Here is a 20,842-nt window from a genome sequence, read left to right on the forward strand (position 1 = left end):
GGTGTATATTCTGTGGCTTCAGGATCATAGTGAACAAAATAGCATGAAGGAGCTGGGGATGCAGGTTAACACTACTGTGTACTTAGTGTGCACAAGAATCTGGGTTCAATCTCCAGTGCCACCATTGAAAAACTAGATCCAGATGAGGTCGAACATCAGGGAAGTGATGCAGTGAAATAAAATGATAAACATGAAGTATGTGAAGGAGGGTCTGGCAAACGTAGCACGCTGTTTACAGAAAAACGTGTTAAGTGGACTATACTCCAAGATACCAGTAAGACGCATAGTGTAGCAAATGCATAAACCAGTAGCATCCTCATTCAGCACAAAACAGGGAGAGCAAACAGGAACTAGAGCAAGACCTCCAAAGGCTCCAGCCTCCCCAGACAGTGCCACCTGCTGGGGACCAGGTGTTCAAATGCCTAAGTCTATGAAGGGCATTTCTCATTCAAACACCACATCCCCACTCCCTGACCCCAGAGGCTCATGCCATATCATAATGCAAAAGGCATTTAGTTCCTCTTCCAAAGTCCTCACGGCCTCTGAGTCTCAACACTGTTTTAAAGTTCAAAGTCTCTTCGGAGACGAGGCAGTCTCTTAACAGTAAGCCCCTGAAAAAGCAAAAACCAAATTCTATAATTCCAACATCTAATGGCACATAATATGCATTCCCATTCCAAAAGGGAAGAGAGGGGTCACGGTGAAGACATACTGGACCAAAGCAAAACCCAGCAGGGCAAACTCCAAATCCTCTAGCCACAGGTCCCAAGGCAAAGACTTAGACGGCTTGCAGCATACTTCTCTCTCTTGGGCTGGCTCCACGCCCTGTGTGTGGCTCTTGGCATCTCCAACATCTTGGGGTTTCCACTGCAAGCCAGGCTTCACTTTCACAGCTTCATGCAATGATCTCTTAAACCTCTTGCCCTCTCAGCCACCTGCTGCCTGGCATCAGTGACTCTTTGGAACAACAGAGGAAGAATCCATACCTCTAAAGTCAGCACCATGTGGATGACACTGCCAAGTTAGGTTAGCAGCTTAGGATGGACCTGGACCCCCTTGAAGTATATTAGCAGCAGCTTTGGATTGCAATCAGGAACTCGCTTTATGCTCTCTTTCACAAGTGGGGACTTAGTTGGATGGGTCTTGCCCTGAAATCGCACTTCCCTTTATGTCAGTGCAGAAAAAACATCTACTTAATGGCCCCGATCTTAATAGCACATGCCTTAGCTGTAACATTAAGCTTCATGGCGCTCTTTTTCACCCTGAACCATACATTTTGGATTCCTTTCTGCCCCACTTGCTTTCTGTTGTTGTAAACCTGCACAAGCACTATTAGTAATACCTAGGCCACAGACTGGACAAACATTGTACAGTCTTGCAATTTCCTTCACGGAAGAAACTAGGTCATTACTTTTAAATTTAGCCTCAAGCAAGTTCTCACAACATGGGCATTTGCCAAAATATTACAGGAATGGTCTCTAAGCCAGATGCTTGCTAATGGCCTTGCTTTCCTCTGAAACCTCTTGAGTTGGGCCTCCAAGGTCTGCACTGCTCTCAGCACTGCTGTCTTCCAGGCTCCCATTAGAGTGGCTTTTTAACTCTACTTACAACATCCAACTGCTTTCCTAGTCCAGAATTCCAAAGTCTTCCACATTCCTCCAAAAAACAGCATGGTCAGGTTCTTCAGAGTAACAGCCAATGTCTGCTACCAACCTCTGTATTAGTTACGTTTCTATTGTGGTAATAAAACACCATGACCGAGGCAATGTGTAAAGGAAGAATTTTTTTAGGCTTCTGGTTCCAGAGGGATATGGCAGGAAGACATAATAGCAAGTGGAAGGCATGGCAGCAGAAGCAGGAAGCTGAGGGCTCAAATGCTGAACCCTAAGCACGAAGCAGAAAGAGTGAACAGGAAGCGTGGCAAGCCTATAAGCACCCAAACTCTGTCCAAAGTGACGTACTTCCTTAAACTAGGCTCCACCTCCCAAGGGTTCCACAGTTCCCCCAGACAGTACCACCCACTGGGGATCAAGTGTTCAAATACCTGAGCTTAGGGAGGACACTTCTCACTCAAAGCTGCCACACACCTATCTTAGCAGCCTGACTCTCCATAGTGTTGGTTGTTTGACCTGTGGTCACATGGCTGACTGGGAGCTGCAGCCTGCTGCCACTGCCCACTAGCACCACAGTATCACACCTGATACTTCCAGCTCAGGCAAAGGACAACAGCCAAAGCACAGGCCCTACTAAATGCATATTACCTTCATGCTAGCCAAAAGCCTAACCGTTGTAGATCCAAGACTATTCGTGTTTACCTAAAGTCCAGTTGAACATTACATATGACTAGGATCATATCATTGTTTGACTCTTGAGAACCAAGAAAATCTGGTTCTCTGTTAGATATATCGTGAGTAAAGATATATTGGGCAAGTTAATTTTGTTTACCCATTGGTAGATACTGCCTTTTTCTTCTCTCTCTCTTTCTTTCTTTCTTTTTTTTTTTTTTTTTTTTTTTTTTTTTTTTTTTTTTTTGTAACATAGGAGGTCTGTGGGGAAGGCTCATGGGAAATACAGGAAAGGGGTCCCTGTGGGAAGAGTTAAGGAACAACATGGTATCTGTTTCCCCTTGGTCTGTTTCTTCTCTGGTAGATGGCAGGCCTTCCAGGCAGTGGTGTCAGAGCAAAGAAAAGCTGTGGACTCGGCTCTTCGAGTGAACAATTACTGTGTGGACTGTGAGGAGACCAGCAAGTGGATCATAGACAAGACGAAAGTTGTGAAGTCTACCAAGGACCTGGGACAGGACCTGGCAGGTGTCATTGCCATCCAGAGGAAGTTGTCAGGGCTGGAACGGGATAAATTGGCCATCCGGGACCGTGTGAGTGCCCTGCAGCGTGAGTCGCAGTATTTGATGGAGTCACACCCCGAGCAGAAAGAGGACATTGGCCGGCGGCAGGCAGATGTTGAGAAGCTGTGGAAGGGCCTGCAAGATGCCTTGCAAGATCAGGAGCTCTCCTTAGGTGAGGCCAGCAAGCTGCAGGCTTTCTTGCAGGAGCTGGATGATTTCCAGGCCTGGCTGTCGATGGCCCAAAAGGCAGTGGCCTCTGAGGACATGCCTGAGTCACTCCCAGAGGCTGAGCAGCTCCTACAGCAGCATGCAGCCATTAAGGAAGAGATTGATGCGCACCAAGACAATTACCACCAGGTCAAAGCCTCTGGGGAGAAAGTGATCAAAGGCCAGAAGGATCCCGAGTACCAGTTTCTGGGCCAGCGGCTAAAGGGCCTAGATACTGGCTGGGATGCTCTGCGCCGGATGTGGGAGAGCCGAGGACACTCCCTCACCCAGTGCCTGGGCTTCCAGGAGTTCCAGAAAGATGCCAAGCAGGCTGAAGCCATCCTCAGCAACCAGGTAGGGAGAAGCATGCAGCGCTGGGGCACAGGGGTCTCTCAGGAGACTTACTAGTGGTGAACTCTTCATAGTTGCCAATTAAAGGAAATCCTCTCTGCTCCTTCCTCTTTGTGTCACTTTCTGGTCCCATGTCCCAAGCTGTCTTGTTTTGGGATCATTCTGAAGCTAGAGAAGTGAACCTTGCCCTTCCATGTAGCTTTCACCGCTGCCCATGCTCCCCGCCCTGGGTGGGAATGGGAGGCCATGCCTGGGGAGTAGAGTGTTCTCCTTGCACTGTTCTAGGGGAGCACTGTGGCCTGCACAAGCTGCCCGTGGCGCTCTTGCTTAGCACATCCTCAGGCCTCCTGTGGAAACCTTGCTTTAACAGGAATACACTCTGGCTCACTTAGAGCCTCCAGACTCCCTGGCAGCTGCGGAGGCTGGGATCAGAAAGTTTGAAGATTTCTTAGTGTCTATGGAAAACAACCGTTATAAGGTCTTGAGTCCTGTGGACTCTGGAAACAAGCTGGTGGATGAGGGCAACCTGTATTCAGACAAGATCAAAGAGAAGGTGCAGCTGATTGAAGACAGGTACTCCCATCCCCTAGGGCCATGAGGCCCTGTGCTACACTGGGCTTGGGGTGTCAGGACCCCAGACTTGGTGCTAGTGTGACTTCCCTTGACTTCCCAGGCACAAGAAGAACAATGAGAAGGCCCAGGAGGCTACAGTTCTCCTAAAAGACAACCTGGAGCTACAGAACTTCCTCCAGAACTGCAAGGAGGTGAGGCCAATAGTTGGGGTGCTTCTTGGACTTCAGTCTGAAGGGCTCAGAAGTGAGAGGCTATAGGATTCCTGCCTCACTCAAAACCCAGTGGCGTTTCATGAGCTGGGGACTTGGGGTTCTTAGCCCGATATTCCTTGAAGCCTTCCGTTCCACAGTTCTTTTCTTTTCTCAACCCAAGTCTGAAGTCATCCTTTCACTCACCCAGTCTAGGAAAAGGTTCTCCAAGAGTGGTCTGAGAACGTTCTGGGTTAGAACCACCTAGGACCTATGCAGAGCTACACGCAAGGATATGGGGTTTGTGTTTTCATCCACACAGCACCCCGCACAGGGCCCTAACAAAATGCCCTGCTGAGGCTGACTTGAAATCCACAATGCTTTTGAGCATCTTCATTTTGTTCTGGACGCTGGAATTATGGAATGATTCTTGCCTTTGCTGCAAACAGCTTGTTAGGCTCTGTGAGGGCAGATGGATAAGAACTTTAAGGAGGAAGTCTGATGATGGAACTTCCCACATGCAGTGGGGCTTTCTCTGGTACCCCGCTTGCTCTATCTTAGGACTTCCTCTCAGCCCACATAACTTTGTTTCCATCTACCTTTGCACTTGGTACAAGCCAGGACACTTGGCATGATGCCAGGACATCTTGGAAATATTGAACACATGACTTCCCCTTCCCCTTATTAATTGTAGTTGCTGTTAACCTCTTCCTCATGTAACATCTTGGTGTTTATTAATTATTTATCATCCCCTGTCAGGATGGATTTTTCCCACCTATCTACTAAGAATGTGCCAAGTTGTGTCTTAGGCCTTGTCCTAGGGCCTGGGACTATGGAAAGAACAAACTATCTCACAACCACACATACTCTAGTGAGGAAGACAGGAGTATCCCCTTGACCACCTCCATCTGCAGCTAGTGGTGGGAGACTCATGATCCTGCCTTGCCAAAGCGGTACACTCAGAAACCATAGGGCTGACTGTTTCTGCCCACAGCTCACTCTCTGGATCAATGACAAGCTGCTGACATCTCCAGATGTCTCCTATGATGAAGCACGCAACCTTCACAACAAATGGATGAAGCACCAGGCATTTATGGCAGAGCTGGCTTCACATCAAGGGTGGCTTGAGAACATTGATGCAGTAAGTAGAAGAATGAGTAATAGGTGGCGCTCTGCTCAAATAGGCTCCTGTGGCTGAGGCTTCATCCATGGCACAGACACTGTCCTGAAGCTTACTTAACTGTATAGAATTTGGCAGTGAAAATAAAACAGCCTCCTCTTAAACAGTAACGAAAGTTTTAGTCTTCCTGCTATAGCTAGACTCGTTAAACCCAATGAGAACAATTAGGGTTCAGCATCCAGTAGCCAGGGGGAAGTCATATCTGTTAGCTTTCCAGTACTGTGTTCCCTGTTATTTGGATGGGCAAAACTACCAGGAAGCAGCCATTCTCTGCCCTTGTGGACGAAACCATGGGGCCTCTCTGTATTAGGCTCTCCAATGGCACAGGTCAAAGTGTGGCAGGTGTTACACCTGGAAATCATGTCCCTTTGCTCTCCCTGCTGTGTCTGTCTAGGAAGAATTAGGTCCAGTGTCCGCATGAAGCCAAGAAGTTAGGGCATAGCCTCTGGAACCAGACTGACTTCTCTGCCCTCAGCTTTTCCTCTCTGAAATGAGGATAATCGCTCTTAACCATTGAGATGTGAGCATTGCGTGCTTGCGGACAGATAAAGCACTTAGGGTAGTATTTGGCACTTGTGAAGCCATTGATAATATTGACCACTACTAATAGAATATATGTCTAGAGCCAAATTCTATTATTCTGCCCATACCAAGAGACAGACATCTATACAGGGAAACAAGGTCAGGCAGCCCCAGTGACCAGCCTATCCCTGAGGCAGAACCACTACTTCTGGACCTTGTAAGGGGTTCCATGCTATGAGTACCTGGATATGATTTATTTATTAGTGTATTCATTATTTTTTAATGATTCAGGGTTTTGCTCTGTAGCCTAGGCTGGCCTTGAACTCATGATCTTCCCTGCTTCAGCCTCCTGAGTTTAGAGGTTATTGCTGTATATCACTACACCTGGCTCCTAGATGGATTTTGATTTTTTTTTTCATTTCTTTCCTGGGAAGGATAACCAGGGGCTAAACCATTACCATTTAGCTAGATTCCCCACCCTATCCCTCTTTTTGATTTTTGTTTTTAAATTTTGAAGTAGGGTCTCACTAAGTTGCCAAAGTTAGCCTTTAGTTCATTTTGTACATCAGGCTGGCCTTCAACTCACTATCCTCCTGCCTCAGCCTTCTGAATGCTAGGGTTGTAGGGCTGTGTTAGCAGGCCTGACTCCTGAGTGAATCTTGAATTTTTCTTTTATTGTCAGCCCCCTGTACTGGGATCTCTCTGAGTCATTTGCCGAAACACGGCTGTCTCTGTCCCACACTCCCTTGTAGATAACTTTAGAGGTTCAGAGTATGTTTGGGAGGCACCTCACCCAAGGTCTGTGTCAATTCCTGGCCCTCCTGACAGCAGGATTTCTCTTGTATCACCTGGAGTGGGGCCCCTCAAAGGTCATTGAAGCCCAAAGTGAGCTCTCCTCCTTCCCCAACAGGAAGGGAGGCAGCTGATGGTAGAGAAGCCCCAGTTCAAAGATGTGGTGTCAGAAAGGCTGGATGCCCTGCACAAGCTCTGGGATGAGCTACAGACGACCACAAAGGCGAAGACTGAGCAACTCTCAGCTGCCCGGAGCTCCGACCTTCGATTGCAGACCCATGCTGACCTTAACAAGTGGATCGGCGCCATGGAGGACCAGCTACGATCAGACGACCTGGGCAAGGATCTGACCACCGTCAACCGGATGTTGGCTAAGTTGAAGGCATGTGAAGAGGTTGTAGACTCAGAGTGTTGAAGTAGAAGGGATCTTAGGGAGCCAACCTGAAGCTTTAAAGTAAGCGCTCCTTTTGTTGGTATTACGCATAAAGTGCCTCCTGATTCAGAAGCCATCCCCTACCCTTTTGCAGTGAGTAGGACAGGAATCCAGTAAAAAGATGCATGAGAAATACAGGAGGAAAGACTGAGCGGAGGCAACCAGGGAAACTTCTTGGAGGAGGCTGCATTTTAAAAGGGCCTTAAAGGATGGGTGGGTGGGTGGGTGGAGGGATGGCTCCTGTCCAGGTGTCACAGACAGGACTGACACTGTTTCCTGTGTCCCAGCGAGTGGAAGACCAAGTGAATTTGCGAAAGGAGGAACTGGAGGAACTTTTTGCCGAGGCCCCCTCGCTGGGAGCCGAGGCAGGAGACACAGACATGAGCATCGAAAAGCGCTTCCTAGACCTTCTAGAACCTTTGGGGAGGAGGAAGAAGCAGCTGGAATTATCCAAAGCCAAGCTACAGATCAGCCGGGACTTAGAGGATGAGACGGTGAGTGAGCTGTAGCCTCTCTACTCCTAGAACTGAGGTGCCAGCTGCCATGGGGTAGCTGGCTGCTGTCCAGAGCAATCTTGGCATCAGATAACTGGTCATCTTGCCCCTTACCTCACAGGGTTGCTTTGGAGATTGCACTAAATAGAAAAATCTGGGCAGATTACTTTTTGAATGGTAACTTACAAATCACTTGTTAGTGTACCTGTCAGCCAGACTTTGGGATCAAGATCCCCCTTTGGGAAAGGGAACAGGCTATTTGGAAACTTAGTTTGAAATATCTGTCTGTAAAATAGGGGTGTTGGGAAGAGCTAGGCAGTGCCTCGTCTGGCTTTTTGTGGGCGTTCAGGAAAGGGGTGGTTGTCTGTGATTATTATCAGCTGTCTCCCTGCCTTCTGGTCTCTGCAGTTCTGGGTGGAAGAGAGGCTGCCACTGGCTCAGTCCGCTGACTATGGCACTAATCTGCAAACTGTGCAGCTGTTCATGAAGAAGAACCAGGTGAGTCTCACCTCACCAGTGCATCTGCCTGCTCCTGCTTGGTCCAGCCTGGCCCCCAGGGGGTCCGGCCTAGCTCTGATGTGCTGAAGGCTGGTGACAGCAGATTATTGCTCCTGATGGTAGCTTTTCAGTCCCCTGGCTTCATCTGAAGTTGCCACACAGAAAGGGCTTTAGTGGCTGTAGAGTGGATTCCGGGAGGATCACAAAGGATGGAAGCATCATGTTACTTGGGGATTTGGGACCACCAGACTCTGCCAGGCTCAAATGAGTGTCTGACTTGAGGGGGGAGGGGCGGGGCCAATGTGCTGTCCTAGTCCTATTTTTGGTAGACTCCCAAGAGGATGCCACCAGCACCAAAGTACTACCTACTTCTCTTCTTGGGCTAAGCTTGGCATATGCAGTGTCCTCAGGGTGTATAGACCCTGTTCTTCTGGACACATGACCAACCGTGTGAGGCCCTACCCCCTTAGAAAGCCACTGAATTTGGACTCTGAGTCTCAGAGGCAAGCATCTACTGATCTTAGAATAGATTAGGCTGAAATCCCGAATTATAGGCAGACACCAAACACTTCCCCTGTTGGGGCTGCAGAGGGAGCCTAAATCCTAAGAAGCCAGCTGTGTGGGATTGCAGTGGCTTCATGCCTGGCCTGAGGTTGGCCGAAGGCCTTTCTCTAGAAAGCAAGATTCTTAGTGTAAAATACGCTACAACTCCAGCAGGGTAGATCCTCGTGTGTATTCATGTATGTTTTAAGTGCTGGAAGTTGGTGGTCTGCCCTTATCTGTCCTTGCTCCTGCCTTTAGATGATTTTAAAGGGCTTGAGGAAATTGTCAATTGAGTGGGAGGAAACAGGTATAAGGAACCTGAGCGTATACGCATAAGCCACAGCTAGCCTGAGCCCCCTAGGATCTGGAAAGGGGATCAAGTATCAGGACCTCCGGATGAAAACGGTAACCCAGTCACCAAGGATGGAGGAAAGGGCCATTTGGGCTCAAACAAGAAGTAACCGTGCACAGTTCAGATCTGAACCATAGAAATGGAGAGAAATAAAAGCTACAGCTTTCTCCAAGGGGCAACCATTATCTTGTTCTTTTACCTGGAACAAAAACTGCTAACAGAAGATGGCAGTTGGCCGTTTTGAAGTTGTTTTCCTTTCCCCCAGCACAGACACCTAAAATCAAGCTCCCAGGATGCAAATAGGGAGTGGTCAAGAGCACGGTTTAGCCTGGAGATGTAACTTAGATGGTAGAACCTTGACTAGTGTGGGCAAAGCCCTGGGCCAGATCCATATACACTGGGCATGTGGTCAACACTCGTGACCCCAGTTTCTGGGCATGGTGGAGGCAGAAAGATCACAAGTTCAAGGCCAGCCCTGAACTATATAAGACCCTATCTCAAAAAGGGGCTAAGCCAGGCAGTGGTGGTATGTGCCTTTAATTCCAGCACTTGAGAGGCAGAGGCAGGTGTATGTCTGTGAGTTCTAGGCCAGCCTGGTCTACAAGATCTAGTCCCAGGACAGGCTCCAAAGCTACAGAGAAACCCTGTCTCGGGAAAAAAAAAAAAAAAAAAAGTATGGCACTAGGGTTGGGGGAGGGTGGACTAGAGGGAGAGATGGCTCAACAGTTAAGAGCACTTACTGCTCTCCTAAAGAACCCAGTTCAGATCCCAGCACCTCCGTCAGACAGCTCACAACCATCTGTATCTCCCATTCAAGGGAATCCAGTGCCCTGTGCCCTCTTGTGGCCTCCACGGGTACCTGCACACAGGTGGCATACACTGAGACACATAAGTAAAAACTAAATTAATAAATAAAAATCTTTAATTTTTTTTTAAAAGAAAACACAAAGTCTCAGTCACAACCCTACCTTCACTGCCCTGTGCCAGCTTCCAGGGGCTTGTCTCAGAAGGCCACCTGAGAGTGTGGGAGGGCACACACGGGGTGCTTGGTTAGCATCCTGCCACTGTAGTGATTAAGGCTATATCATTGCTCTGCTTTGGTGGGAGGGGTAGGGAGGGGTCTCTTGCTGTATGTAGACCTGGCCTCTTCTTCGGGTGGGAAGGCTCTGCCTCTGAGTCCTCCCTCTGGCCGCAGACCCTGCAGAATGAGATCCTAGGCCACGCACCACGGGTGGAGGATGTGCTGCAGCGAGGACAGCAGCTGGTGAAGGCGGCAGAGATCGACTGCCAAGACATCGAGGAGCACCTGGGGCATCTGCAGGGCTCGTGGGACACTCTGCGGGAGGCAGCAACTGGCCGGCTGCAGCGGCTGCGCGATGCCCATGAGGCCCAGCAGTACTACCTGGATGCAGGCGAGGCCGAAGCCTGGATCGGCGAGCAGGAGCTCTATGTGTTCTCTGACGAGCCCCCTAAGGTATGCTGGCGCAGAGTCAGCCGGCCGGAGTGCTGAGCAGATAGACAGAGCTGGGGTGGGCAAGCACTTGGAGCGCCTGGAAGTCCCGGTGTAAGAGAAGAAGAGACAAGGTATGGGTGTGTAGGAAACCTGCAAATCCTACACACCGGATTCTCTCCTACGATACCTCCTTAGGGCATCCCACCTTATTAAGAACATCCTGCGGGTTTCCTACTTGCCACCAGTAGGTGTTCCGCCCAAGGGCTCTTCAAATTATATTGTGGCCATGCTGTGAGATGGGATGACAGAGGATATAAGGGGGTCTCTTAAGACTGTAATAACCCAATTATTTCCCCCCAGAAAAGCCACTGCCATTTTGGGGGACTCAGCGGAGCAGGTTACCTCCTCTGAGCCAGCTTTCCAACACCTAGGATGTTTTCATGGGGACACTGTTGGAGTTGGGCTTGAAAGGAAGGGCAGATACAAAATAAGACTCTAAGGTGTTGAGAGGGGAGCTGGGAACAGGAGTCAGAGGAACAGGAAGGGGAGGTGTGTGACTTTCTGCCTCAGCCTGACTCCCTAGAGCTCAGCCATAGCTTTCCAAAGGAAGGAGTGTGTTGGAGGAGGACTCTGGTGCTGACCCCTGCTGCCCCGCAGGATGAAGAGGGTGCCATCGTGATGTTGAAACGGCACCTGCGGCAGCAGCGCACTGTGGAGGAGTACGGGAGGAATATCAAGCAGCTGGCCGGCCGCGCCCAGAACCTGCTGTCTGCAGGCCACCCCGAGGGGTACGTGTGCCTCCTGGGCTGCTACAGCTGGTTGTGGGATTCTGACCAGGGTCCCTTTAGGTCCAAAGAGAAAGCAATGGGACCCTTTTCCTCGGAACTTGAGATCTCTGAATTACTGGTCGTCCCTATTCCATTTTATTCCTTGGGTTGTGCGAAGAAGTCATACAAGGTAGACGGCGGTCAGGACTGCATTTATATAAAGGTCAGAGTCAGAGTACTCCTGGTGAACTGAGAGCTCTGCTCTTTTGAAGAGTTGACCTGTATTAAGAGACCCTGGAGACCAAACCTGCTGCTGCTGCCTTTTCTTTTCTTTTCTTTTCTTCTTTTTTGTTTTTTTAATTGGTTCCAAAAAACTACTTCAAGACCTCGCAGCAAATCCTTAGGCAGGAGTCAGGTAGCTATTGGCTAGGCTTCACAGGCTGCTTTAGCCACGACCCTCTCCTCAGCTACCATAGGGGAACACCCACACACACACACTGTGTTTCCTTGGCAGCACCCCACATTCTCCAGGGGAGTCCCAGGAATGGAGTCTCTGGTTCTGACCTTTTTTTGAAGACCTAATTGGGGTCACCCCTGTTGAAGCTCTACCCAAGCTCTGCCCCACCAGCTTTTTGGGGAGGGTAGTGAAGGTTCACCCCTTGTCCTTGAATCTGTGATCTCCCCAGAAAAAGAGAGGCATTGTGAGAGGTGCCATTGGGGACAGATTTCCAACACAATCCTGCTGTCCCATGAGACATTATGGCCTTGGGGTGGGGAGGCGGGCAGGTGGAGGAGATTCCTTTTCTCCCCAATTCTTATCCTGGAAAAGCCATTGTAATTTCTGGACTCTGGAGAGGAGTAGGTTGCTACCTCTAAGCCAGCTAGTCCGGGTTCTTCTATTTTGTGTTTCTTGTTTGTTTTGTTGTTTCATTGTACTGAGGACGGAGCCTGTGACTGCATAGCCTGCTAGGCAAGAGTTCTACCCCTGAGCTGACCCCAGACCACACTCTGGGTCTAGGTCACCTTCCTTAAGGCATTTTTTGGTTTGAATCCCAGGGAACAGATCATCAGACTTCAGGGACAAGTAGACAAACAGTATGCGGGGCTGAAGGACATGGCCGAAGAGCGCAGGCGCAAGCTAGAGAACATGTACCACCTGTTCCAGCTGAAGAGAGAGGCTGACGACTTGGAGCAGTGGATTACAGAAAAAGAGATGGTGGCCTCATCCCAAGAAATGGGGCAAGACTTTGACCATGTGACGGTGAGAACCCACAGCTCCTACTTTCTTTGCCTTCCTCTAACTCAGTAGATACAAGCAACCATCACCCCAGTCCCGCCCGACTCACTCCCCTGCCAGCTGGAAGAAACTGCAGAGAGATGGAGTCACACCAGTGGAGAGTAACTGAAAGACAGCCAGCTCTGGGGGTGGGGTGGGGGGCAAAGTGACAACCTGGCAAAGGGACTCCCACAATCCCCCTGCACCCAGCTAACTATATTCTATCTACCCCATGTCCAGATGCTCCGTGACAAGTTCCGAGACTTTGCCCGGGAGACCGGGGCAATAGGGCAGGAGCGGGTGGACAATGTGAATACTATCATTGAGCGTCTCATCGATGCGGGGCACAGCGAGGCAGCCACCATTGCCGAGTGGAAGGATGGGCTGAATGACATGTGGGCTGATCTGCTGGAGCTCATTGACACCCGCATGCAGCTGTTGGCTGCCTCCTATGACCTGCACCGCTACTTCTACACGGGCACCGAGATCCTGGGCCTCATAGATGAGAAGCACAGGGAGCTGCCAGAGGATGTGGGGCTGGACGCCAGCACGGCTGAGTCCTTCCACCGGGTCCACACTGCCTTCGAGCGGGAGCTCCACCTCCTGGGGGTGCAGGTACTCCCCACCCACTTCTTACCTGCAGGCATCTCAAACGCCTTCTCCTGGTTTTAGGGCCCCACTTGGCTCCCACATGGGGGAGAGGAACCTCTAGAAGGAGCCTCAAGTTTCTTTTCCTTAGACAACCAGCAGCGCAGGACAGAGCCCTGCAGCTCTCAGAAATTTGTTAGCTTCAGGAGTAGTTCTTCAAGCTATTGTCTTCTGGCTTTCGTACTAGTTACTAGCTAGCACAACAGTGCTTTTTCAGTGCTAGGTACTAGTTTAAGTGATTTGCGTAGTTGCTGGGTCTTTACAGCCGTCTCTGAGCAGGCATTCAACGTTGTTTGCAGACGAGGACAGTGCGGTAGAAAGGGTCGCAGTTGCCTGGGGAAACAGTAGATCAAAGTACAGCCAGAACCCAAGCCCTAGTGCTGTGGCTCGAGACCCCTCAGTTAGCTGTGAGACAGGTAAAGAGGTTTACAAAGTGGAGTTAGAACTAGATTTATAACAGGTAGTTTATTAAAGAATAGTTAGTACTCACGCAAGGGAGCCAGTGACCAGGTTTGCACCGGAGCAGGAGTGACCCACCAGATGCCTCCTAGTCTGCTCAGCCAGGCTGGAGAGAAAAAAGGCCCGCATGCACGACTCCCTACTACTTAAAACCCTTGTTACTTCACTCTGACCATGCCCCAGAGGGTGTGGTTAGCGGTACCTGTGGCCAGGCCCAAGCAGGCGCTGTCAACAGTACCTCTAACCAGGATTTCTCCCTACAGACAGGTCTGCCTTTGGTGGTGTTCTAGAGACACTAAGGTCTGCTAAATCCCCTCTCTGACTGTCAGGGCATGCTCTGAGGGACCTCTGTAGATGCTCTAGGTTCCTCTGAGCTTGATAGGATAGAATTAAGTGAGGGACTCCAGCTGCTAGCTCCCCAGGCTTCCAGTGGAGTAGGAAGAGTTGGGCTGGTTCTGCAGGGTTCATGGAGGTGAATTGGACCCCTGGTTCATCTTAGGGCTTTGTCTTCTAGCTGAAGGTGGGACCTGGTATGTAACTGTTGCATCTGGAGTGATAGAACTACTGAGACGGGTGTAGCTCCACTGAGGTTTCAGGAGAGAGGCTTCATTGTCCCTGAGTGCGCCCCAGTCAAAGGATTTGGGGTAGGCCTAACCTGGAAGAGGCGGCATGCAGGGTGAATAAGAACCAGGGACCTGGGTTACAGTTCCAATCCCAGCTGTCCCCTTAGTTAGTGGGAGGAACCTGGAGCCACCCACTTAGCATCTCTGTGCTTGGTTCCCTCATCACAGAAGCAGGGATATAGTGGTGCCTCTTTGATGGATTGCTGTAAGGAGAAAAAGAGTTAATTCCATTTCTAGGACTGTGCTTGGTCAGTATTTATTCTCATTGTTGCACTCCTAGGAAGCCAAAGGAATTGAGACAGAGCCTCCCACTCTCAAACCCTGGGCCAGAGCCCAGCACATGCCCTGGGCAGGCAGAGGTGCTAGAGCAGGGGATCCTATACTGTAGCATCATGCCTTCCAGTAGCGCCCTGGAGAGGACTCTGACAGAGACAGTTGTCCTTCCAATCACACACCTGAGATACACTTTTGCCTGACTACAGGTGCAGCAGTTCCAAGATGTGGCCACCCGACTGCAGACAGCATATGCAGGGGAGAAGGCAGATGCCATCCAGAGCAAGGAGCAGGAGGTGTCCGCGGCCTGGCAGGCACTGCTCGATGCATGTGCTGGGCGCCGAGCTCAGCTGGTGGACACGGCTGACAAGTTCCGTTTCTTCAGCATGGTCCGTGACCTCCTCTCCTGGATGGAGAGCATCATTCGGCAGATCGAGACTCAGGAGAGACCCAGGTGAGGGGTGTCCTCAGGGACGCTCTAGAACCTTCCTAATGCTGGGACCCTTTGATATGGTTCCTCATGTTGTGGTGACTCTGACCATAAAATTATTTTTGTTGCTACTTCATAACTGTAATTTTGCTACCGTTATAAATCATAATGTAAGTGTCTGTGTTTTCCGATGGTCTTAGGACGCCCCTGAGAAGGGGTCATTTGACACCCCAATGGGTTGTGACCCACAGGTTGAGAACCACTGCTCTGGTACATCCTAAGAGTCAAGGCTCCTCCCCCGAGGAATGGTTCCAGTGCATGGAAGCTCTTGAGGGTACCGGATCAGGTCTGATCTGGGTTCAGCAGAAGCACAGTGGTTTATGTTCTACTGGGAGGACTGACTTTCTCAAAGTAAAAGGAGAATGATGTCAGTCACATAGATTCTCCAAGGGGACCATGACCACTGTTAGTGAAATTATGCAACTTGTATATCCAGAGTAGACAGGCTCAAGACCATTCTTCCTCAGCACTGGGATGTCAAGGTCACTCCCCTGAAACTCAGTATAAAGTTGACTGTCCTTAAGAGGCAGGGTCAGACTCATGGGCAGTTGAAATCCAGTGGGGCTGGACCTCTACCTCAGCCAGTATTGGTGGTGACCTATCTCTGTCCCTCTGCCCCTCCCCACGCACAGGTACTTTAACATTTTCTAGAGATATCATTTGCATGCCATCCTTGACCCATTTAAAGCATATCATCCTGTGGTGTTCATATATTCCCAATTATGCAATCATTGCCCACAATCTAAGTTAGAGAATATTTCATCATCACTACCAAACAAAACAAAATCTCTCCATGCTAGTCGCTCATTATGCTCCCTGCCACTGGTGCCTGGGGCAGCTGCTTTTCTGCTTTCTGTCTCTCTGGATTGTGTATAAATGGTGTCACACAGTACACTGTCTCCTGTGACTGGCTCTTTTCCCTTAGCCTGGCTCTTTTCCCTTAGCCTGTTTCGTAGGTTCATCCACGTAGCAAGATTCCTTTTTATCCTCTAATAATATTCCCAGGCTTCTCTGGGGTCCCTCTTCCCCTTGCTGACCCACTGACCAATTAAGACACTAAAATGTTTGTGTCACTGCTGGGGCTGGGACAGAGGAGGGATTCCAGGCTAGCCAGAGAGGGACAAAGAATAGGGACAGATTCCTTGAGGCAGGGCTGAGTGGCCCAACTTTGTCTCTCAAGCTGCATCTCTACCCTGGTCCTCCTGTCCCCAGGGATGTCTCCTCTGTGGAATTGCTCTTGAAGTATCACCAGGGCATCAAGGCTGAGATCAACACCAGGGCCAAGAACTTTAGCACCTGCTTAGAACTCGGGGAGTCCCTGCTACAGCGGCAGCACCAGGCCTCAGAAGAGGTGAGTCCCTCCATGTCCCTGTCCCCATGCTTGCTGTCCAGGAAGCTTCAGGGAGTGGGTAGGAGAGGATGCTTCCAAGGAACTAAGGTGCCTACAGGCCAGAGATTAGAGCCATATAGCGTATCCCCTGCCTTAAGGAGATGGGTGCTCACCAAAAGAGGTACCCACATGTGCCTGGACGTTGGAGTTGTTAACCCTACTTCACAGGTGAGACACCTACAGGTGCCTCGGAAGGATGAATCCAGGACTGTGTTTGAAGACCAAGCTTGCTCTTCGAAACTATCTGTGACTGCCTCAGACAGTAGGGAGCATAGCCAAAACCCGGACTTTTACCCTTTCCTCCTCTCCACAGATCCGGGAGAAATTGCAGCAAGTGATGTCCAGGAGGCAGGAGATGAATGACAAGTGGGAGGCCCGCTCTGACAGGCTCCACATGTGTGAGTATATAGCTCACAGCTAGGAACCTGAGGGCGGCAGGGTCCAATAGACCCCTACTGGAGGTAGGGGGGTACCACACCATGCCTGGAGGGAGCTCTATGGCAGCACTCAGGGACAAGGCTCTGCGCCATCAGCCTTACAGGCAAGTAGAAGGCCTTTGCAAACATTTCCACCCCCTTAATCCCGCCCACCCTCCTCTAGGCCCAGGTTGGTTCTCCTGCTGAGTTGTGGCTTGGGAGGGGTCAGGCAGCACTAGTCTCCTGGGTATTTGGCCTTCTGCTTGTTTGTTCTATGGAGATGAGGGGCTCTGTCCTCCAGCAGCTGGAGAGAGAGAAGAAAATCGTACCTCCCAGGTAGGCTATGAGCAAGGAAAAAGCCAGGGCTAGCTGGTCCCCATGCTTGCTTGTCTGTGACTGTGTTAGGTAGACAAGAGCAAGAGTTTGAGGCAGGGGATTGCTCCCTAAAGCAAGGCAATGTAAGCCATAATGGAGCTGGTCCCAATGGCTGCCTTAAAAATATGACAGAGACTGTGTGTGGTGGTTCACACCATTAATCTTAGCACATGGGGAATGGAACAGGAGGATTGAGAGTCTGAGACTAGCCTAGGCTGAACACTGAGATCTGTCTTAAAAGCTAAGGGCTAAGGATGAAGTTCAGTGATAGAGTGTTTACTTAGCATTCACAAAGGCCTGCTAAGTTTGATCCCCAGCACCACACAAAATAAAATATATACATACATAAAATGTGACATTTATGTAAGTAAAATTACATACATGTAAAATATTATGTATCTATATAGCCATTGGTAGAGATGGGGTGGGACATACATATAAAATATGTAGCTGTGTAGCCATTGGTAGAGCTGAGTTGGGTCTCTAGTGTGGGGATGCAATGGCTTAGGCAGAAACTTAGCACTGGGCAAAGTACCCATATAGTTGAGGGATACCTGAGTGCTAATTGGCCCTTGGGCCTTGTGGGTGGGTTTGTGTCTTGTCCTCATGGCAGTGCTGGAGGTGTGCCAGTTCTCGAGAGATGCCTCTGTGGCTGAGGCGTGGCTGATTGCCCAGGAGCCCTACCTGGCCAGCCGGGACTTTGGACACACAGTGGACAGCGTGGAAAAGCTCATCAAGAGGCATGAAGCTTTTGAGAAATCCACAGCGAGCTGGGCAGAGCGCTTTGCTGCCCTGGAGAAGCCCACCACGGTGAGTTGAGGTCGTCTGGTGTGTGTGGGGGGGGAGGTTGCAGCTATTGGGATGGGCTGTTACAAGTTACTAACTCTCAGCTAGTTGTCATGTACTTGGGCTGGTGTCACAGGGTGGACAGGTACAAGAAAGTACTGATGGGTACACACCAAAGACAAAGGATGTGACTTGCAAATGTTGGAGTACGTTGGGGTTCAAGGCCAAACTTAGATCATCTGAGAATTAGCTGCCCTGTGTGATCACTCTGACTGCCTTGCCTTTTCCTCCCCCAGCTTGAGCTTAAGGAACGCCAGACTCCAGACAGACCCGTAGAGGAACCTGGGTGAGTGTCAGCATTCTCTGCCTGTGTACAAGGAGCCAAGCATGCTATAAAGGGGGTGACTGGGGAGAAGGAAAAGGAAGCTACTGATCAGCAGCTGTCATGTGACCTCTCCTGGGTGCCCTGTCAACACAACACAGAATGTATGGAGCTTGAGAGTTGTGTTGTGCCAGGCACAGAAGCCTGAAGCCCCATACAGAAAGGAAGGGGTAGTTAGCAGTGGCTGTTGCTAAGCCAACCTCTCCCTTAGGAAGCCCTGGACACTGCCCTTAGGCTGTCTCAAATGGAATTCATTCGTTTCTGAACTGTTTATCTTTACTTTTTCCATGAAGCCTTGGGGCATGTCCTTCCTGGGCACCTCTGGGAAGGAGAGCCAAGGAATATGCTCTGTACATGCTCTGAGCTCTCACTGGGTGGAGAGCCAGAGAAAACTAAGCCTTGGAAGCAGGTACCTGTCACTAAAGAGGGGTTGTGTCTTCCTCAGGCCTCAAGAGGAGGAAGGCGAGACGGCTGGCGAGGCTCCCCAGGTCCACCGTGCGGCCACTGAGAGAACATCCCCGGTCAGTTTCATGTCCCGCCTGTCTAGTTCCTGGGAGTCGCTGCTGCCAGAGCCTGGTCACCCCATCTAGACTCAGCCAGGGCAGAAGGAAGGCGAGGACAGGGTGGGCTGCCTGGTCCCCACCCTCATCTTGCCTCTTTAGGATCCTCCTTTAGATCAGTCTACTTTTATACTTAGATTTTAATTTTTAACTGAGTCCTCTCCTTCCAACCCAGAAGCCAGCTCACCAACATGAGTCTACAAGTTTGGCTTTATCTAGCCTAATAAATTTTATGGGATCAATACATCACCATCAGCACAGGGGAAACACTTAAGGCAGAGGTGATTCCTTTCGGTATATGCTGGCACATACATGTACACAGGCACATGGACCAACAGACTGCCTCATCCTGCTTGAGCCACCCACAGGCATTTCATGCAGCAAAGTGTGTGTGAATATCTACCCTTCTAGAAGATTTCTTCTTTCTCAGCAGAGTCCATTCCCCCCCATGACTACAGGTCAGAGAGTTTGGCTATGGAGATGGTTCTAAGGCAAGGTTAGACTTGAGTCCTGCAAGTGTAGAGGAGAACCCCACCCAGAGCTTTTAGCACTACAGGGAAGCCCCAATTTATAGAACAGTGAGCCAGAACCTTATCTGAGTGGTTTAAAGAAAAATGACTTTCAAGGCCCGGGACATACACCCTTAGGCTGTTACCCAGAGCAGGTTCTTTGGGCCCCTGAGAGGGAGCCTCGGCAGCTCTGATTCAGGTTGGGGAAATGCAATGGGGAGTAGCTGGCTGAGGAGAAAGCAAGAGTCTACATGTGATTTGCACCAGTGCATGGATCCCTGTGGCATGTGGCTTTGGGGATCACAGGAGCAGCAGAGACTTTGTGTACCCCCTCTCCCAGTGCCCAGGTGAGTGTGAGTGACCTGAGAGGAATTTAGAAAGATTAGCATCCTTGGTGGGAACTTCTGCTACTCCAGCCGCCCCTAGAAAGATGAATATACCTCCCTGTGTGCACACGCACACACACATATACCTCCCAGTGTGTGCATGCCTGAGCACACGCGCGCGCACGCGCGCGCGCGCGCACACACACACACACACACACACACACACACACACACACACACACACTCCTCAGTTCCTTTGGTCTCCTTTTCTAAGCTGTACTAGCCCATCATGCTCAGCAGAGGGCAATGTTGGGCTCTGCTGGAAGACTTACCTCTGAAGATCCTGCTGCCGTTCCCACCCCCCTCTCTGTGGTAGACTGTCTTCCAGCTCCCTTTTCCCAGCACCAACTCCCCTGACCCCATCCCCACCCTCACCCCACTCCCACCAGAGGGAGAGAGAGAACTCCTGGGGCTGATATGGACTTTGGACAAGGACTGGAACTGTCCCTGCCTCCTGCCTCCACCTACGCTTCTGCCCTGCATCCCTGTGTCTGCATGCCGTGGTGTCCCCGGTGTGCGGGCTTCATGACCACCTGAGCATTTTGACACCATTGTCTGTCGTGTACGTGTACGTTTGTGCAAGTGGAACTACATGTGCACCTGAGCCTCCTCCATCCAACACTTGAATATCACTGGGTTGGGAGGAATAAAATTTGCTTAAATCTGAGTGTTTCTCTGGGAGAGGAGTGAGCCCTTATGGGAGACCCTTGCTGAGGAACCAGCCACTCATCAGATGGGAAAGCAGCCCATGTCCGTATCAGAAAGCAAGCAGATGGCTAATCAAATGGACACCAGGCCCAGGGCCTCCTGGAGACAGACTTCCTGCTGCAGCTTCTTTCCAAGCCTTTAAGATACATGGGGAGCACCTAATTCCAAATCACCTTTGATTTGAGAAAGAGGATGGAGCCCATACAGGCAGAGAAAGCCCAACCCAGTTTCAGAGAGCTCCTCCCCTGCTCACTGCAGCCCCTTTTAGTGCCCTTAACAAACCTCTGGCCCATCACAGGAAGGTTCAGCTGTCTGCTATGCCTTCTCATGAATAGGCCTAGGGTGCCATGGCTCTCCTGCTGG

At 50.3% G+C, this 20,842-nt stretch overlaps 1 protein-coding gene across 1 annotated transcript in view; it reads left to right on the forward strand.

The window, feature by feature from the left end:
* Sptb (spectrin beta, erythrocytic) overlaps window positions 1-20,842 on the forward strand; it is a 70,283-nt gene that overhangs the window by 36,189 nt on the left and 13,252 nt on the right. The window contains exons 15-31 of the mRNA XM_035445724.1: window positions 2,650-3,406; window positions 3,774-3,976; window positions 4,077-4,167; window positions 5,159-5,305; window positions 6,777-7,040; window positions 7,379-7,585; window positions 7,994-8,083; window positions 10,174-10,452; window positions 11,089-11,219; window positions 12,255-12,459; window positions 12,715-13,089; window positions 14,687-14,931; window positions 16,180-16,318; window positions 16,671-16,755; window positions 17,762-17,958; window positions 18,231-18,280; window positions 18,762-18,837. Coding sequence (XP_035301615.1) covers window positions 2,650-3,406; window positions 3,774-3,976; window positions 4,077-4,167; window positions 5,159-5,305; window positions 6,777-7,040; window positions 7,379-7,585; window positions 7,994-8,083; window positions 10,174-10,452; window positions 11,089-11,219; window positions 12,255-12,459; window positions 12,715-13,089; window positions 14,687-14,931; window positions 16,180-16,318; window positions 16,671-16,755; window positions 17,762-17,958; window positions 18,231-18,280; window positions 18,762-18,837 — 3,541 coding nt within the window. The remainder of the gene's footprint in view (window positions 1-2,649; window positions 3,407-3,773; window positions 3,977-4,076; window positions 4,168-5,158; window positions 5,306-6,776; window positions 7,041-7,378; window positions 7,586-7,993; window positions 8,084-10,173; window positions 10,453-11,088; window positions 11,220-12,254; window positions 12,460-12,714; window positions 13,090-14,686; window positions 14,932-16,179; window positions 16,319-16,670; window positions 16,756-17,761; window positions 17,959-18,230; window positions 18,281-18,761; window positions 18,838-20,842) is intronic.

The sequence above is a fragment of the Cricetulus griseus genome, chromosome 5 (assembly GCF_003668045.3).
Source record: "Cricetulus griseus strain 17A/GY chromosome 5, alternate assembly CriGri-PICRH-1.0, whole genome shotgun sequence".
NCBI classification, from domain to species: domain Eukaryota; kingdom Metazoa; phylum Chordata; class Mammalia; order Rodentia; family Cricetidae; genus Cricetulus; species Cricetulus griseus.